Source organism: Cyphomyrmex costatus, unplaced genomic scaffold, assembly GCF_001594065.2.
Source record: "Cyphomyrmex costatus isolate MS0001 unplaced genomic scaffold, Ccosl1.0 scaffold505, whole genome shotgun sequence".
In the NCBI taxonomy this organism is placed as follows: domain Eukaryota; kingdom Metazoa; phylum Arthropoda; class Insecta; order Hymenoptera; family Formicidae; genus Cyphomyrmex; species Cyphomyrmex costatus.
Genome location: NW_017279311.1, coordinates 668,714 through 690,284, shown reverse-complemented (window position 1 = coordinate 690,284; position 21,571 = coordinate 668,714). Strand labels below are relative to the sequence as shown.

The 21,571-nt window shown below is 29.4% G+C and overlaps 2 protein-coding genes across 2 annotated transcripts in view; both read left to right on the top strand.

The window, feature by feature from the left end:
• LOC108778637 (cytochrome P450 4C1) overlaps window positions 1-7,218 on the top strand; it is an 8,720-nt gene extending 1,502 nt beyond the window's left edge. Inside the window, exons 3-10 of the mRNA XM_018545862.1 lie at window positions 623-710; window positions 4,468-4,662; window positions 4,830-4,896; window positions 5,632-5,758; window positions 5,935-6,010; window positions 6,102-6,214; window positions 6,343-6,580; window positions 6,878-7,218. Coding sequence (XP_018401364.1) covers window positions 623-710; window positions 4,468-4,662; window positions 4,830-4,896; window positions 5,632-5,758; window positions 5,935-6,010; window positions 6,102-6,214; window positions 6,343-6,580; window positions 6,878-7,218 — 1,245 coding nt within the window. The remainder of the gene's footprint in view (window positions 1-622; window positions 711-4,467; window positions 4,663-4,829; window positions 4,897-5,631; window positions 5,759-5,934; window positions 6,011-6,101; window positions 6,215-6,342; window positions 6,581-6,877) is intronic.
• A 2,323-nt stretch (window positions 7,219-9,541) lies between these two features.
• On the top strand, window positions 9,542-20,557 carry LOC108778629 (KIF1-binding protein). Its single transcript, XM_018545851.1, has 4 exons — window positions 9,542-9,781; window positions 14,226-14,306; window positions 14,662-14,727; window positions 18,782-20,557. Exons 1-4 carry the CDS (start codon window positions 9,542-9,544, stop codon window positions 20,555-20,557), a joined length of 2,163 nt encoding a protein of 720 aa, XP_018401353.1.
• Window positions 20,558-21,571: the final 1,014 nt, after the last annotated feature.

Here is a 21,571-nt window from a genome sequence, read left to right as displayed (position 1 = left end):
GTTACTAGAACTCCTATCAGATTACCGAATTTCCATGAAAAAAAAATAATTTTTTTTACTAAATTTTTCGGAAAAAAATTTTAGAAATTCATTATTTTCTCGAGAGTTCTGTTAGCCCCCCGAAAAGTTCTAACGTTAATCCTTAATAACTGTTGCTGTAAAATCAATACCTGAAAAGTTCTGGGACCTTAAAGTTTCAGATTTTGATATTTTTACAAAAGTTCAACGAGCTATAACTCCTTTGTTTGCGGTTTTAGCGCAATGATTATTAAGAATAATCGTTAGAACTCTTTGGGGGGGTCCTCTATAGACCAACGTGCTAAAATGAACGGTTTAGAAGTTATAGCTCTTCAAAGTTGCAGAATCGTGAAGTTGGCCCCCCGGAATTTCAAATGGGGTTTTCGCTGCTTTAATCAATAGAACTCTTCCTAAATTTGATAGAGAACTCTAGAACTCTTCGGGGGGCAACCAGAACTCTGCTTATTTTTTCAAAATTTTGACAATGAGGGGCCAAGCTTCACAGACGTGCATAAATAAGTACTGAAGTATTATACAGTAAAGGATACGTTGCATCTTATTTCTGAAGATTACGTTAGATTACGTCTTTTTTAAACATTTACAGCTTATTTTTGCTACCGTAAATATCACAAAAGGAGACTTTTATAAAATGGCGAAACCTTGGTTGGGCAACGGACTTGTAACATCTACAGGTAAACGCAAAACAAAATCTTATTACATATCTTTTTACATTTAGAGTTTTACTCAAAATAATTTACAGCTTATTTGCTATGGTCTAACTTCTGCCAGCGGACACTCTTTCAAGACCCGATATAAAGTATGTTTTATACAAGTAGATCAAACTATGTAGACGAGCAATAATGCATTCGCAATCGTTTTCTTATTTTTTTTTTGACCTTATTACTGACACAGGTATTCGAACTTTAATGATTTTATTAAAATAATCAAGAAAAATTGACACTTTATAATTTCACAAATTCAAAACATTATGAATAAATTTCATAATATTTGTGTTAAAAATTTTATTATGTCTTTAAAGAGATATTATTCGGCAGATAAGGAGAAAATCATATTACATATATATTAATATATCTTAAAAATAATGCTTTTGAAGCTTCCATCGATACTTTCTATAGAGAAACTAAAGTTTATTATTTTTTTTTATTTGGAATAAAAAGGAGTAATTTAAACAAATCCACTTCTTATTAATGTGCGGACCAACTGCACTCTCATTCGCTCTTAATTACTGGAACTCATGGTTTTCTATAGAGAATTAGTTATGTGTTTCGCAAGTTATTTCCGTGTCTATATCCATTTTTGGAATATCAATATACTTATGGAATATCACGATACTTATTAGACTAAGGTACCTGAGCCGAATAAGGCCCACCTAATTAATTTTATTTTTTTTAAATTTTATTTATAGAGGGATATTAAAATAAACTTTGTAATAATAAAATCTTTATTCTAATAACTAACAAAAAATGTATACATTTTTCATGATAAAGATTTTTAAATAAGGAAGAAATTTGTTTTTTTTAAATTTGATTTTGGACTTTATTACATGCATATGTATTTAATAAAGCCCAAATAACAAATCAATGAAAAATAAACGTTATTTAAAAAAAAAAACATTTTTTTAAATAACAAATATTTTTTGGTAATCGTCTTTGACATTTTCTTACTTTAGGTAACTTTAACTCAATAAATTTTAACTTGAAAATATTAACAGCATTGAAAATCTGTATCTTGTGATGTAAGTCCCTGGCTTAGCGCCGAGATACTACCGTGTCTCCAGATACATAACTCGTGATACCATTGAGAAAGCGAATATCAAATCGATATCGATACCATGTAAACACATCGACGCGATGCATGCATCAGTTTATCCTTGTTTCTATCAAATATAAAACAAGGAAAAGAGATGCTTACAAGCACTGTAAGCGTAAAATGAAACGCACTCAAGTACACAAAATCGTGCAAAGCTGAATGATATAACCTTACATAACTTAATATGTTCGAAAACCTACCAGGAAGCTTTGCATGGATTGTGCGACAATATGTTCTGTTTTATCAGCATATTTCATAATATATTTGCTAATTATAATTTAGTTTTAGTATAACAAATATTATATTAAATTTGGTACCTTTTCGTTGACAAAATTTGTATCAAGCTCAGCCGAGCGGGAACCATAGGAGTATATGGTAGGAACATCTTATAAGGCCCAGGGACCATTTTAATGGGCCTTATTTGATGAGTGTGTCGTTCCTAAACAATATATATTTATTCTAAAAAATTGGTATATATATTTATTATTTTTAAGCCCATGGCACATAGAAAAACGTAAGGCCGTAAAACGTAATCAGTAAGCGAATTGGCCAATCACAGTAGAGACCGTAAGGCCGGTAGCAAATCCAATGTTACGATTTCCATACTGATTACGTCTTACGGCCTTACGTTTTTCTATGTGTTTCTGGCTTTACTGATTAGAAAGTTGAATAATATTATAGTATATTATAATAAATTACAAAATAACGTATATTTAATAAACTTTTTCAAATACTTTCGATTTATTGCAGCGGATTTTTATAAAAACGACACAAACATCCACTTCGTCACAAAGTTCACATTATACTAAAAAAACCGTGTTGTTGCCAGTTCTGTTTTTCTAGACATCTTTTTATCGGCCCTATGACATATCTTTTAAGCATATAATTTAGACATAAAGTGCATTTATAAGCGGTAATTTCAAACGTGGGCCTTATTTTGTACTGGGCTTTATTCGGCTCAGGTACCTTACTTATTCTGATGAAACGACCTGCAATGTTTATGAAACATGAATATTGATATTCACAAAGATATAATCTGTGAAACAGACAGTTCTTATATATTTAAAAAATATCTATATACAATTTTAATTTTAATTTTATATAATATTATAATACAGTATAGTTATTTTTGTGACTAGGGAGTAAAAGTGATTTTTACACCCGGAGGGTGTTCGACGGCACGAGGGCTGGCGAAGCCAGCCCGAGTGTACGGTCGAACACACGCGGGTGTGAAAACCTTACTCCCGAGTCGCAAACAAAATTTTTCGTACTAGGGAGCTATGAAGGTGGGGAATGAGGTTCATGGATTGTTTTGCTGAGTGGGGAGTAATTGGGTGTTATTTATTTACAATTCTCCGGGGTGTAAAATCGCATTTTACTCCCGCAAATGCGGGAGTAAAACTATCATTTTACGCGCCCTAGTACGAAAAATATATTTTTTCCCATTAACTTGAGCTTAATATTGTAATCTTAGTCAAGTATTTTTAAATAATACTGGAATCTTTTTAGGACCGTACAATTGATAAACAATAATAAACAAGAAGAAGGAAGCCAATAACGGTCAAAGCTGGATCACAGTGCTTATTATAATTATGTGTATTTACTATTTTATATAATAAGCACTGTGATCCTGCTTTGACCATTATTGGCTTCCTTCTTCTTGTTTATTATTATTTTTAAATATATAAAAGTATTCTTAAATAAATAAAATAAATCCCTTAGAGAGAGAGAGAGAGTTTTTTAAATATAATAAACATTAGTGTATGTCATATGAGTGCGTGCGTGCGTGCGTGTGTGTGTGTGTGTGGTATGAAAATACTTATTATAGATAAGCTATAAAAAGGTAAAACATCCTTTAATCTGTTCCTGTCCATTGCAAAAATATACAGGGTGTCCCATTTTAAATGATCCAGCCAAATATCTCGAAAACTAAACACAGTAGACAAAAATGTTTCAGACAAAAATTGTTTGACTCGAAGAGGGACATAAGATGGTGCCATCGATTTGACCTTGGATAATCCTCTGAAGGTCACGTGAAAATCACCTTTAATTTTTTAAATGGAACCCCTTATTTCTCATTGCACATATTCTTAAAGTTCATCTCGAGAGCTAAATATAATTGTAAAATATATAAATAAAATTGTATTAGTTGGATCAAATAAAAAGGTAACTGGCGTTGTAGTAGCTATACGCTTAGTATGTTATCAAAAAGTTTGTTATACATATTTGAAGTTGGCTCCAAATATGTATATTTAGCATATACGATATCATGTGTAACCTGCGAGTTATATTATTTATTTTTAAACAGAAATCGTTATAAGTAGCACAATAAATTGTTTTATCATCCTGGGTATGTTTTAATATTTCTCGCAATGGATTCTGATAGGAATTTGATAGGAATTATTCAATTATTCTTCTGATTTTTATTGTTTTTTTTTTTAGAGAAAACGCAACAAATTCAGAGAAATGATTTTATTGATTATATTCGAACAGGGTAAACATAAGATATCTCTAATGCTTCAAAAATTAAACCTTTAACAAAATTACGTTTTCTTGAACTAATTATGTTTTGCGATATTTTTACTATATAAGTACAATTATATTTTAATATTGTTTCAGGTAAACAATGGTTTAATAATAGAAAACTCATCGGGCCAACGTTCCATTTCAGTATATTAGAACAATTTGCTGAGGTTTTTTTTGAAAAAACAGAGATCCTCATAAAGTGTCTTGAAAGAAAAATAGAAGATAATCCAGGGAAAGCCATTGATATTTTTCCTTTTATAACCAATGCTACTCTTGATATTATCTGCGGTAAAATATGTAGTACATTTTTTAATTAATATACAATATTTAATTGTAACGTTTTTTTTTATTAAAAAATGTTTGTTGACACAGTGCGTTTTATGCTGTAAATTTTATCAATCATTCTATGGATAGTAAACAAAGGAACATGTTAATTATTAGTTATTATTTTGCAGAAACGGCAATGGGTGTTAATGTACATGCTCAAGAAGTTGTAACCAAATATACATCAGCATTACATCAGTCAGTTTCTAAATTTCGTATAGTATTATTATCAGTAAAATAACACAGGCCCACAAAAAAATTGTTATTTTTTGTGCGATGAATGCTACTATGATATTCCCATGTATTTTTTCCCGCTGAAACCGAATCCGTAACCCGTTTAACCCCTACACGTCAGGATTTTTTTTTAATCTCAAAAAAACGGTAAGAGTACCGATTAGGGAACCTTCCCCCAATGACCTTGACCTTGACATAATTTTCCCGCTGAAACCGAATCCGTAACCCGTTTAACCCCTACACGTCAGGATTTTTTTTTAATCTGAAAAAAACGGTAAGAGTACCGATTAGGGAACCTTCCCCCAATGACCTTGACCTTGACATATGTTGTCAAGGTCATGACCCTGAGTAACCTCCAACAGGTTTTAGCCGTCGCTCGTCCTTTTCGTTAGAAAGTTATTAACAATTATAGTTTTAAAGTTATGATCCGATCATAACTTTAATCGGTACTATTACCGTTTTTTTGAGATTAAAAAAAATCCTGACGTGTAGAGGTCAAACGGGTTACGGATTCGGTTTCAGCGGGAAAAAATACATGGGAATATCGTAGTAGCATTCATCGCACAAAAAATAACAATTTTTTGGTGGGCCTGTGTAATTAATAATTCATTACTGAATATAGAATCAAGAATTAACAGTAAACTTTAATGATTAATTACATATGTAATTTACGTACGTTGAACTTCAGTTGTATTTCAGAGTCACCGTGTTAATAATTAATCGAATAATTCAACCGTGGTATTGGATCGATTGGATATACTATTTATCACCTGCAGGGAAACAGTTTAAATCAAGGCTTAATATATTACATGAATTTGGAAAAAAGGTATACTATAGGGACTCTAATAATATCATATGTATATATATATATATATATTTAAAGAGATTTAAAACAATGTGTGTGTGTGTGTGTGTGTGTATCTAAATTAATTTTTTTTTACATTTATTTAAAAAAAATTTCATGTTTACATGAATAATTCTAGTTAACATGAAAAATTCTAGGTGATAAATGAGAGGAAGCTTGAGCGACAGTCACAAAATACAAAACTCATAAATGAAGATGGTGAATTTAATATTGGTACGATTATAAATTTTAATTACGTACCATACATCATACGTATATTTTTCTTTTTTAAATATTCCCTATCTAATAAAATTTATTGTATCAGGTAAGCGAAAGAGAAAAGCGTTTTTAGACTTATTATTAGATCAAATCGAGAAAGACAACACTCCTTTGACTGATGATGAATTGAGAGCGCAAGTAGATACGTTTATGTTTGCGGTAAGATGTTAGAATTAAACATTTCTAATTTTTAATACAAAATTTTCTCTTATCAGTTTGGCAACATACCTGTGTAAGTATTATATAGAATACATATAAAATAATAATATAAAATGATAATATAATAGGGACAAGATACAAGTTCGGTTGCCATAAGCTGGGCATTGTTTCTCTTGGGCAATAATCTCGAGCATCAGGAAAAAGTTCACGAAGAACTCGAGGAAATTTTCGGAGATTCAGAGGTACTAGCCAATACAAAAGAACTGTCGCAATTAAAGTATCTCGAGAGAGTTATAAAAGAGACACTTCGAATGTTCCCAAGTGTACCTTTAATCTTAAGGAAATTAGTAGAAGATGTAAAAATAGGTAATTTGTTTGCTAATTAAAAAAATGTTTAAAGAATTTATCAATGTTTGTATAATTTATAAAATAATTAAATGTTATAACGTAAAACAATTAAAAGAATTACGAAATAATATTCATACATACAATTTACTTAAAAATTAAGCAAGTGCAGTATGTTTAAAGATCGATGATGTGTAACATTATAATAATTTCACATAGAAATTTAAGTTTTAGATCATAAAAAATCGTTTATAGTCACAGACAATGTTTTATGTAAACAAATTTACTGTCCATATTAATTTATTTTTTCTATTTTAGATAATTATACACTTCCGAAAGGTACCTCAGTTCTATTAGCGATCGCATTTGCACATCAAAACCCAGCGGTTTGGTCGGACCCATCGAAATTCGATCCGGATCGCTTCCTTCCAGAAAATTCGAAGAATAGAAATCCATATGCTTATGTTCCGTTCAGCGCTGGACCGAGAAACTGTCTAGGACAAAAATTCGCTCTACTCGAAATAAAAATCATTTTGACTGCAATTCTCAGGAAGTGGAGAGTGAAAAGTGTGAAAACAGTCAACACGATCAAGATGGGCGGTTCTCTCATTTTACGTCCAAATGAAAAAGTATTTATGCATTTTACGTCGAAGAAATAAACAGTTTCAGCAAATAAGAAAGATTAGGATAGGAAAGATTAAGATTAGGATAGATTTTTTTAGTAGGAATCACTGTTATGTAGTAAATTTCAAAATATGGATTATTGATCTTAGAGAGAGAAAAAAATATTTAGATTTAATAAAACTGATCATATATATTTATACGACTGTTGTATAAATATTTTTTTCTCTCTCTAAGATCAATAATCCATACTTTGAAATTTACTACATAGCAGCAATTCCTACTCAAAAAAATCATGTCACAAAATTACATAACAAAATTATGTAATTAAAATAAGTAAATTTTAAAAGTCACATAATGATATGTTTCTTTCTTCTATTTCTACAATATTACTTAATTATTTAAAATTCAATAACAATAAAATTATATAGTAAATAAAATTATTTTTAATATTGTGTGTGATTTTTCATTATTATAGTAAATACTCTAAAAATACTTAATAAAACATTATAATCTTAGTAAAAAATATTTAATAAAAATACATATTTATTTATATTTATATAAATATTATGTGAAACATTTGGTCTACATATATTTTAATAATGTTTTTTAATAACGCTTATACAAAGTAGATATATTCACAAAATGTTTATATGATATTTAAAAATATGAACAATATTAAAACACATTTTTAAAAGGACTCAATACATTTAAAACTAATAAATAGAAACAGGGCTACGAGCTAATAAATTCGTTAAAATCTTTAATTTATTCTAATATATTGCGAAGAATATCACGTAATTTTGGCGGTTCTTTCGCTTGTTCAAAGATAATATTGAAATAAAATTAGTACTAAAATAAAACGTTAATGAATCACTTCTCTTTTTTTTTCCTTTATTCATTTTTGTGTGTGTATATCATCTTTTCCTCTCATTCCACAACTTTATTTTTCTCCTTTTTTCTTTCTCTCTCTCTCTCTCTCTCTCTCTCTCTCTCTCTTTTAGAGTTAAGACCCCAGCGTTCGCGAGTGTAACGTTGAAGAGTGTAGTGAATTGGTGCTTTCCCTCTTCTGCCGTGGCACACACGGAGGTACTCAACATCTTGGGTGCGCCCTCACTATGATGGGCGTTCTCTCGCTCTTTCTATTCCTCCCTCTGGAGTTCCGTACCGGGAAGTTCACTAAGCTAATATTAATAAAAAAAATCCATTTATTGATAAAAATATAATAAATAAATAAACCATTGCTTTTCACACCTGCTCATATAAGCTTACGCGTTCCTCTTTTTTTTTTGTTTATTCATTAAATTCTTACCCAGAGTACCGAGCCGTATTCTGGCTAATTTACATTCCGCCATGCCCTTCTTTTTTCTTTACTCACGCAGCGGATCGTTAATCAAAACAAATAATTTAGTTCCAATGACTACTGAGTCGTAGAAATATCGGATATTTCATTATGTACGCTTAGCTACATATGTACATATATAAAATATGTACATATATAAATATATATACTATATATCTGATATCCTTATTTTGATCTCATTTTATTTAAGTAATATTCTAATTCCCCCAATGAAGACGACCAATTAGGGAGGAGTAGGTGTTCCCGCTCGGCCCACAGTCGCTCCTCTTTTTTTGATCGGATCTCTCCAATCCCAAAAGGGAGTCAAAAATATATAACAAATGAGCCTCTAACTATTTCTTAAACCAACACATTCCTAGACCATTTCCGGCAAAAATGAAATCCAACATTTTCCACCCCGCGTCCGGCGCGTCCTCTTCGCGAACACGGGTGTAACAACTCGTGACTAATGGTGAGATAATCAATTGATTTAATAATGTAACGATTCAGTGAAAGTTGATTGCTTATCATGATAAATAATTTAGATCTTAGATAACATATGATCCCACCCTGCGTCCGGCGCGTCCTCCACACGACACGGATGTAACACTACATGAAACACTTTATCGGAGTTATCAAATTCAATTCGAGTCAACACATCGTGTCATAAATAAAAAGTACCCATTAAATATCTTGGAACCTACTATAAAGTCATAATAATACAAGGATACTTACGTTTATAATCGTTACTCTTTAATAATACATACAAATAAAAATTCCACTAGAATAAAACAATTTAATCTAGATCATCTTTGCGTTTATTTTGTCGTTCAATATATTTGTTAGTTTATACACTTTATTCTTGAATATAAGCACTTTTATACAGAGTAATTCTCGTAAAGTTTTTAAAGGATCTGCACGAACTACTTTCGAAATTGTGTGTTATATAAAGTTTAAAACACGTTAGTGTCTCGTGCGGCAAGAATTAATTCAAATTACTAGTCGACAATCCGAAAACAATGACGAAAACGCTGCAGTCAGCATTGGCACCATTATTTATCATTAGTTCGTTCTGCTGTTTGGTTTGGTTTGAATATCCTCTTGGACAACCCAGGCCGTATTTCTTTTGCTTGTATGCCTTGATCGTATGGAGCAGTAATGTATACAACCAAAAATTGAAGCATATGAGAGTATTTTTTTCGGACAACTCTGACTTGGTCGCCATTTTAAGTACTCTTATCAGCTTATATCGTTGTAAGGTACAATTTCTAAAATATTTTTTCCAAATATTACTTGATTTTTTAATATTTCTTAACTTTTGTTTGAGCGTATAATTGGTTGAAACTTGGATGGGCTATTATTAATTTTTTATTATGGACAAATATTAATTTATAAAATGTTTTTACAAAAATCAATTTTAATGTTTATATTATTATTTATTGTTGTATATATATTATATCTTCTAAACTATTAGGTTGGTGCAAAAGTAAAGTCGATTTTTACTATTTTAAACTGTGGTGTCCTTATATTCTACAATCAGGGTACATTTGATTGTGATTATATATCATCATTTTCAAACGCAGATATTGCTTTATTAATTGTGCTAGTATAATTTTGTTTTCAATATTAACTATTTGTGATAAAGATATTGTCATATTATTAGTAAGTATAAAAAATAAGTAATTCCGACTATTTTACATACAAATTTAAACTAGGTTATAAAATAATAGAATTTAGATATATAGATAGTATTAATAAAACTTCGGCTAGGAAACTACAAATGTACGGACAGTATAGCGACAGTTTCAAAAATTTCGTAACGGAGGTGACAGTCTCGGAAATGAAAAGAGTCGGGGATGGTCTGTAGTTAACAATGACAATGACATTGAAGATAATTATTGAAGCGGATCTATTAAAAATCACTCAAGGGATTGCACAGAAACTACTCAATTAACGATCATTTTTTTATCAGTGAATAGTTGTCATTTTAATCAAATCGGAAAAGTATAAAACCAACACTATTTTTGCACGAATCTAATATTAAGAAGTATATATTATTCGTGATTTTGTCTTTATATGTTAATGCACACAGTTCAAATGAAGAACTCTGTTCTCAACCGATTTCATAAAATTAGAGATTTATGCGATTTTTATTTATATCTATGTTCTATATTTGTCAATATCCTTCAATTGCGACTTTAATAAATTCACCGATCCGTTAGAACGTTAGATGTTTCTCGATTTGACCATATCCCTTCAAAATTAGCACGTAGACTTAATAATAAGGCCATGGATATAATTACGATCATAACAAATAGACAAACTTTGTCGAAGTTAAATTTAGAGCGATGGAAAAATTTTCGCTGTCTGCAAGACTTCAACGCTTCCTCTTTCTATGATCGAGTCCAGGGAATGAGTGCAGATTCTTCCCATCTAGAGACACTATCTTATATCGGTCAAACGAGAAGCATATTTCGAGAAAGTATTTTTACCGTAAAGTTCAAGCAAGATTTGTGGAAACAGTCGCTTTTTAACATTCGATCTACGTGTGTCGAGATTCAACCAGAAGATCGTGCTATCCAATAGATTTGTAAATTATTCTGAGAATTTTAAAGCTTTACGCTTCGCACGTTTCGGAGATTTTATCGCTGATTTCACATAAATGTTAGTAAGTAGGTGTATAGCTTGGTCTTGCGTCCGTGAGAAGTGAAATCATTAATCTTGAGAATTGTGATAATTAAATAAAGTGCATTATTCAACGTAATTAAACGAGTTTGACTGCCTTTCGATCTATTACCATTGCTTGAAGTCCACTTTATTAAGATACATATCTCTAAATTACTTCAGTCATCATGCGCTTTCTATGAGCAAAATTGGCACAAAATTCAATGTTGAAACGTAAATAATTCTAGACAAAATATGTTTCGTAAAATTAAGATTTATATTTATATTTATACGTTCTTAAATTAGTTTATAAAATAACTTATTTATATCTTATGTTTAAAATACTAATAAGATTTTATATATAAGAACTCTTTATCTATCATATTTTCTGTATACATTAAAATAATAATATGTGTTTATTCAAGTATAAAATTGTGATACCTTCTATTTTATGTCGCATAATCAATCAATATAATTTTTTAAAGGAATTGAAAATATGTTTACATAAACTCGCCGTAGTAAACGACACATTAGAAGCACTCAATGCTCCAAATGAATATCAAAGGCTGCGTAACTGGATAATTCGAATAATAATCGGATGTATTATATATGTTTGTTCTAATATAGCATTTACACTTTGTTGGTTTTATCATTTTCATGCTTACGTAAATGTTGAAGTCATTTATAAAATAGTTACGTCTAAATATTCAACATACGTAAATATCTCAAGTGCGGTTATTTGCGGAACTGTTCTTGGGTTAGTATAAATGCAAATCATTCACTTACAATTAGTAAGCTATTCTTTATCGACATTGTGAAACAAAATGTTTATAATGTGAACATTTAAAGATCTTTTTAAAATCATTTAAATATTTTAAGATTATTTGTATAATTAAAAAAAAATTTTATCGGTATAAGCATTGCAATTGTAAAGATAATATACATTATAAGCTAACCAAAATGAAAAAATAATAATTTATTTTGTTATAAGTGACAAATGTAAAATGTAAAAGAACATATAAAGCAAATATCAAAATTCTAATTTAGTTTGACATTTATTGTTTATTAACGCAAAATACACGTATATGTATAATGCACGTATTTTAATTTTACTGAAAGGCATAACTAAACCTCTTTCCTTTAATTCAGATACACATGCTCCAGATTTCATCAAGTCAATGATCGTTTACACGTATTTTATTCCGATCTTTTCAAAAACAATGCAGATTACAGATATAGAAAGCAAATCAAATCCATTTTAGTTCGAGAACGTATAACAGGAGCTACGTATCGCAAGCAATCTATGTGGATTATGATGTAATTTTTTAAAAGAATTTCTGTTACACAAATGCGCATGCATATATGTATATGCAAACATCCTCATTTTAAACTTCATAATATTTAGAAAAATATGAATGATACAAAGATGTGTGTTTTTTGAACGTGCAACCGTCGAAGGGGAGACGAACTTTGGTCACGTTTTGTAGATAGAGACACCAAATAGATGGTTACTGTAACGTCCGACGCGCCTACACACACGCGCCCCGTCCGTCACTTACGAGAGCACGCATTGTATCGCGCAACTACCATATTTGCTGCTAATTACAGTACAATACAGTATAAAATATGCTCCACGAACCGTCAAAGGTTGAAAAATCAAACGACGAGCGCAATGCGAGTAATTAACGCCGTATACCTAATCAAAACCAATATTAAATGCAAACGTTACGCTAATCGGGTGGGGCAGATGCACCTGCAGCTCCTTGATTTCATTTATCTCACATAGATATATATAATGCTATATGATCGCTTAGCGGCATTTAACGAAAAAATCGTCAGTTTAGATGCTTAAAAATGCAATCGAAAGATCAATCTATAATAGACAAGCAATAACTCGTAGTCAAAATCATATTTTCAGCTGCATCCATATGCATCTTCGATAAAAAGGCTAAAATAAACATTACCGACGTTGAGTAAGAACGATTCGAGCGACCGAATAAAGGCTAACGCAAATCCTTTTTAATAGAAAAACCAGCGCATTGCTTTTCCTTATGCTTCTATGTATAGTACGAGTGATCCCTGCAGATACACCAGTATCACAGTACCGCAACGTCAGATAAGCCGTCCTAACAGATACGTTCGATAAAAATTTAATCAAACGCCTCGTTATAGAGAAAATCAGGAATTACATTATTAAAGAATTTTCTATTCTAATTTTTTTTTGTTTTATATTTTTTGCCCCGCTAACGCGTTGCCAATGCAGCCTATGTTTGAAAAAATGGACCGGACTATACCTTGTGAAGCGTTTTTTTCAAACGCGCTCTCATTAGTATAATTTCAAAAATTAATATTTGTAATAATATTGCAAAATCACTAAACAGTATGAAACTTTTGTATTTATTTCGATTCTATTTACCTTTCTGTGCGAAATTGGAGAAATTTCGCGGGACACGTTGTAGAAATATTAAGGTGTAACATAAAAAAGTAAGGTAATATATTACACTGCATTGCAAATTATTTTATAATAGTATTAAAGTAGAGTTATTTTAAATACTTTCTTAGGGCACATATTGATCGACATAAAACTCTTAAACTATTAATTTTTTGATGTCTCTATCTTAATTTTTATGTACAGAATAACTACAAGAGTCGTATATTTAGTAAAAAAATATAATTACATTTAAAAAAGTGTTAATAACATTTATACTTACATTGTGCCATCACCTAGAAGAAAAAAACTAACGTAATTAAAATACGACCCCTTGAAAATCGTTCCATTTTCAAATTAAATATTTCTTAGTATCATCCAAAATAATATTCTATGTTTAATTCAAGGTTTTCAATTTAAATGGACCACCTAGTCCAAGTGCATATAAAAATAATTAACTTTAACTGTGTGAAATAATTGCATATTTAAAATTAATCGCAAATTACAATTATAATTTAAATCGAATTCTACGCTATAAATATATTTTACTTTATACATCTCGTACTTTTCTTTATTGTTTCATTGATTATGACAATTACGATTTTTTACAGGCACATCCACTTACAACTATGCCTTATAGCAAACAAACTAAACAAAATATTAAAAGTACAAATGATACTTCAAATGCTATGGTACTTTGCAATAGCTTTGGTATTCAGTATCAATGTAGCTAATTCATTTAGAGTAGACAAGAAACTACTTTGGACATTAGAAAACAGTATATTTATTTTAGAAGACTGTTTTGAATTCATTCTGCATAGCATATTATTTCTCACATTAAATGACATATGTCAAACTATTTACTATGAGGTAAAGTAGAATTAAAACATTACTAATTATTTATAACAAGAAAAATAAACGCAAATAACAATTTTACATGAAGGAAGTTACATATATAGGTCGAAGTTTTTTTTCCAAATGATATAATCTTATTCACTGGATTTCTAATTTTACTACAGACTTTCTTATTGCATAAAACAATTTCAGATAAACGAGACAGTAGCAATTCTTTACAAAGTGTCCAATAATCTCGATGAAGAAGAACGTGAACAGGTAAATTATTACAACAAAGTTTTAATAAAATTTTAACTATTCTATGTGCGTAAATTTATTACCGCACACAGAAGAAGGATACCTTCATAAATCATATCGAATAATTATGCAAGAAATTGGAATAATATAAAACAGCAATTGTATTATACTAATACTATATAAGTAATAATAATACTAATAGTATATAAGAATATAAAGGTTAAAAAGTTTTATAAATAGTTTTTTATTTCATATGTTAAAAGCGAATACTTTAAATTTATACTATCAATGTCCTACAAAAAAATCTTAAGCATTTTGTGGCTTATAAAATTAAAAATATTTTGTAAAACTTTTGCAATTAAGGTTAATATATGTACAGATATCTTAAATAAAATATAAAATAACACGATTAAATTCATAATGTTGATGTTATATCCAATTTGAATTATTTTAAATCATTTCTGTAGATGGCTACTGATTTTTTGTGATTAACTTAAATGAAAGCCATTGAATTGAATATAATTTAACTCATGGAAAGATATTAATTATGACTCAAATTTAGTTTACTATTTAATAGATGTATATAATAATATAAACTCTGTTTACTTTAAAATTTAAAAAATAGCTTGATTTTTTCACATTTGTGTGTACATTGTTTAGTTTAGCGTGCTATAAGGCATAATTGTAGGTAGACGTGCTTGTAAAAAATCATAATTGTTATAATCAATGAAACAATAAAGAAAAGTACGAAATGTGTAAAGTAAAATATATTTGTAGAATTCGATTTAAACTATAATTGTGATTTGCGATTAGTTTAAAATATGCAATTATTTCACATAGTTAAGGTTAATTATTTTTGTACTAGGACTAGGTGGTCCATTTAAAAATAATATTGAGGATTATTTATTTCGTACATGACCAATTGATGTTTTATAATAATGTCTTAATTTTTACAAATCCATTTAATAGTATTTAAGAGGGTGTCTAAACTGTCATAAATGACAATGCATAATTAACATTTGGTTAATTATTTATTTCAATTAGATTTTTCAATTTATATTACAAATAAAACAAGGAGATGTAAAATTTAGCATGGGAAATTTCCACTTTGGATATAACTTCGTTCGTCAGGTATATTTTACATTGAATATAAGTATATTAGCATATGTAACATAAAGTACATAATAATAGAAGAAACACGTTTTACGCAAATTAGATACGTAAATATCTAAATAACATTATCATTTCTAAATAATTTCTAATTTAATGATTTACATATAGTTCATTTTCATTTTACATATTTAAAGTCTTCTTTGACGTTAACTGTTTTCATTTTAACACAAATATTTTCATTAACCGTAATAAAAGCATACTTTTTTCAGTTATACGATGCAGTTTTGTCCTGGCTGATGATTTTAATACAGGTATATAGTTCATAATTGACTTTCCATTCTCCCTAATGCATGACAAAATGGTTTGATTACAGTTTGATGTCAACGTATATAGTTAAATGCATTTTGGTTGAACTAAATAGAATTTATGGTAGTTAATATATGACTAATTTGAGATTTTAAACTGTAACGACTGATGCTAGATTATATTATAAGTGCTATATTATAATATATTGTACTATATCGTAAAAATTTATTTCATACTTTTCAGATGGGTATATTTGATTTATCAATATACAATTAAAAACCATTTAATGTAACAACATAACTAATACGAATACGAAGCCTATAACAATCTAACTTAGTTACTTTATATATAATTTCGCGTGAATATATATACTATAATATGTGTAGTCTTTAAAAACTGCGTGTCTCTCGAACAATTGTCGGTCTTGAAACGCAATAACTCTAATATATAGTTCCAGCACTCACCACGCAAGTACATAAGTGATGTAAAATATCATAAAACCTCAGTTGATATAAAGGATTCCGGAAAGAAAGAAATCTATACTTTTGAATAATGTAATAGAATTTTGAAGATTACTGCAATAGGTCAATATGTTAATTCGAATTTCTGTACAATTCTATTATAAAACATGTATATTTACATATAATTTTATAATATATATTTGTTATAGAATTAAATTAAATTTTACATACATTTTTATAGTATAACCTACTGAAGATCTCATTTTATCCTAGTATGAAATCTTTAATTATTAAAAAGTATTGTTTGCAAAAAATTATCTCTTATACAATCCCTCGATGTATTTGAATCTCCACCTACATACGATTAGAGGTTTCTTTCAGTTTTCTATAGGAACTCTAAACGTGACGTGAGCGAACGTTGCGATTGACGAGATCTAATAGAAGGTATGGAATCGAGAGCCAATCAACTGCGGCTACAGAATAAGGTATTTACTTCGCTGCTGGTGTGACAATACAGCAAAGTCAAATGTGACGAGAGGATTCAAATTTCAACAAACGTATCGGTTGCTCTCCTTGATAATCCTTTTATGTGAGACACTGTCAACACCAACATTATTCTACCTTTCTTAGCATTTAATGAGTAACAAAGATAGACAATTGACACAACTGCCTTCTAAAAGGAAAACAGTCATTCCCAAGTTGGATGGTTTAAAATTAAATCAGGATTACGATTATGACACAATAATCTTTAAATAGAAAGAATAATAAAAGCAAATTGAAGAGAAAGGAAGAAAATCGAACGCATCAGACTCGTTTTTAATAATTTTTTTAATTAAAAATCGGAATATTAAAAAATGGCGTATGTATACTTTTAATAATATAATTTTTACTAAATTCTATAATAAATTGTATAGGATAATTTGTATAGAGTGATTGATTTCATTATTAGCAAATTTTGGAAGTATATAAAAAAGTAGTTTCTACCAATGTTTAGTATTCAAAGAAGAAATACATATATATTGGAAACAATTATTTTATATGTAGATTTGTAAATGAAGGCGTTGGAGACATTTCGAGGTCAACTTCATTTTTTTATATAAAATTATATTAGAGGTCTACAAGTTTGCTTCCGCCGTTTTTACAGGTATAAAACTATTTATATGAAAACGGCGGGAGCAAACTTGTAGACCTAATATAAATTTTGTTACACAGTATGATTCCTCTAATTATTCTGCATATAAAAGCGTCAGGTAGACATATAAAAAAAACAATATAATTTAGGAGTTATTTAACATTTTATGTCAATATGTGTTAGAATAAAGTATAATATATTTCGTAAACTATTAGTTTTTTGATACTTCTACCTTTTATGTACAGGTAATTAGAAGAATCAAATTGCGTAAAGAAATTTGCACACATATAATTTTATTTAAAAAAAATTTTGAAATTTCTCTAACACGCCTGTACTCATAAAATAATTGTTTCACTATATAATGCTTCCTTCCTTTCTTTGCGTTGAACATTTTGGTAAATTTTTCATAAACTTACAAATTTCGCTAAAAATTAAATCAGTTATTTTATACAAATTACTCTGTATGTTATTTATATAATTATTATAATTATACATAAATTACAATAACATACAAATAAAATGCCTACTAATAAGCCTCCATGTGGTTGTTAATATAACATTAACATTTTAGTTACATTTGATTTATTTTTGAAGCTACACAATTATTTTTAATTTAACAAAAGTACATGTATATATTTTATAAGTCTATAAATTTATGAAATTATAATTTTATAAATTTATAGAATTGTATTTTATAGAATCTCCTGAATATCTCTAATAAATCTATAATATATTTCTAACGTGAAGGGTGTGTGTGTGTGTGTGTGTGTGTGTGTGTGTGTGTGTGTGTGTGGGTGGTATCACAGTTAAAATGATAACTTTAGAGTAAGTGTATATTTTTTACTGACAAAATGAGTTAACATTCCGACTTTGGCACACACACACGCGCGCGCGCGTGTAGTGTGTAGTAACAAATGTCTATTTATATATTGCATTTATTGCTGAAAGTATATTAACGTTGCGTTATTTTCACAATAGAAGCGACGAAATAAGAATCTGTTGGATAAGAACAGTGAAACGACACCGTAAGATTCAGAAAAATTATTGGGAGCGCGTGGCACAGAGCAATCCAAGGTACAAGAAAGAAGCTAAGGACGTTCTATTGCAGAAGTTACTATCAAAATTTGATACGGCATATAACAACAAAGAGGATATCCCTCGCAATGTATTGACCGCGATACTTTATTTAAACGCAGGTATATTACATGTTGAAAAAAAAGATATAACATTCGCCATGGAATGTTACCACAAATGCAATGAATTGTTGGAAGATGACGAACTGACGTCTAAAGGCATTATACCGGCTATAAGCGTTTGTAAAGAATTGGGTCTAATTTATGAGCAACAAGATTTATATGATGTCGCTAAAACTTTTTTAATACAAGCAGAAAATTTGTACATTAAGTTTACAAAGGTTGAATTGGATCCTATTGTGACACCCATTATCGGTATCAAGGAGATGCAAGTAGATTGGTGCGCTAAAAATATTCTCGACAAGCTTCACATATCGATTTTATATTCTTTAGCAAAGATCTGTCGTAACTTAGTCTATAAACCTGCGTGTACTCGCGAAGATACACAGAGCAAGGAATTATGTGAAGATAACATGACGAACAAAAAAATAATGAAAAATTATGCCGATTGGGCTGTAACTGTTGCGAAAATATCTTTTCATTTCATAGAAGAAAACCAATTTTCACAAGCGAGGTATCATCTAGCTGTAACATCCTATATATTGAGGAAATACTTAAAAACTTTGAGAGAAAAACACGCTACGAAAACAATTGAGAATTTTACTGTAGAATACGAACATTATAATGAAGCAGCAGCGAGTATCGCTAAATTTTGGGCAAAGTACGGTATTACTCTTTTGTGTTCGTCCCGGAAGAGATTGTTAATGACAAAAGAAGAACAAAATGAAAAAGATCAGGATTCAAATCTTATAATAGCTTTTAACGAAATGTACGAGGATTTCCGAACTGAGACAATGAAGGATCCAAGAATTGAAGGCTTACAATTAGAATCAGAATTAAAGATTGTTTCAAGTAAATTTACAGATAAATATTTATTGGATTTTAACTCTGCCAAAGTATTGTTCTGGAACGTAAAGGAATTGTTGAACAACGCAAAGCTACATTACACTTTCGAAAAGCATCCGTCAGATTACGCCAGTATTACTTTACTCGTCTCTCGAGCCTACGATTACTTGGGGTCTTTCGAATGCGAAGACAAACGGATAAAAATGCACGAACGGCGCGTAGAAATTCTGGAGGAAGTAATTAACAGTAGATTATGTCCGCGAGATAACCAAATCATTTGTAGGCGAATTTGGATCGACCTCGCAGAAGCATATTTGACGATGGTGAACTTGATGGAAATGCGTTTGCAAGTATTCCAGCCGAGACTCCACCAAAACTGGCTCATGTCAAAAATCGAGAGTCGAGCGAAAAGTAGTATAAAGCACTATCAGTCGTACTTGAATTCTTTAGAGATGAGCAAGTCCGAAAGCGGAGTTGAATCCTTCTCTGACGATGAACTGTATATAGCATTGTGTGCTTATAACAATTTAGGAGCATTGTACAATAAGATCGTAACTTTCGATATACATCAAGAGATAGAGTATATGCAGAATAGCCTTGACGCTTACACTTTCATCGTTAATTACTACAATAACCATCCTGAAAAGCAGAAGGAGTTGGAGAAATACGAGTTCATAAAATCATCTAAAGAAACGGTCACAAGATTTTCGAGTGCATTAGAAAACTGTAAAAAAATAATAGATGACGCAAAGGAAATACATACAAAATTTGCTAATATTTCTTTTTCTGATCCTTCTTAACGTATTTTTTATGTGAATACGAATGCGTTGTCTAAATTTAGCTATTATTTTACAGTTTTGACAAAAATGGCATTTAACAATTAAGGCATAAAACGGCAACATTTTTAAAATCCATGGAAAAATTTTATATATCATATAGACATATACTCTCTAAATCTGAATCAGTGGATAATCACTGATATCAGTGTCAAGTATGCCACTTTTCTCTGATTACCCAGTATGACATATCTGGCACTGGATAATCAGTGAAGTTTAATTAAAAAAGAAAGAAGGTTTGAGCATTATATCCTATAAATTATTGATATTTACATGTTAATTTTCAATCTTCTAATACTATATTAATTGAATTTATGCACTAAAATAAGATTAGTTACACAAAATAAAAGTTAGATAGGTTAGAAATTCCATATTTTATTCATTGATTACCAGTGGCATACTGGCATACTTGGCACTGATATATCATGAGTGATTATCCACTGATGCAGATTTATTTTGTTTTGTACATACTTATAAAATATTAAAATATACATAAAATATATATATAAAATGTCATTTTTATATATAATTATATAAATTATATTATTTTATATAATTATACAGAATTATATGTAAAATATTTTTTCTCGGAATTATAATATTTTGTCATTTTTTTCGTTCTTAAATCATATGATACTTTAAGCATGCTACTTTTAATCTTTTTTACTTTACGTGACAATGTAAAATGATTATTAATTACGCCTTGTATACGCATGTTCAAAAAATAAATATTTAAAAGTATTTATAAAATAAATTTTCTTATTTGTATTTGCATGCACTCATATATTACAACAAAGTGTAACAACTTATGTTTCACGTACTTAATTTCCACTTCTTTTGTTAAACAATAAAAATAATTCAGTTTTATCCATTAGCAAAATAATATTAAATAAAATTTGTCGATTAAGTTAATCGAAATTTAATCGAAGTTATTATGATTAATTAATAAGCAATAGTATCTAGTCTAAATAATTATAT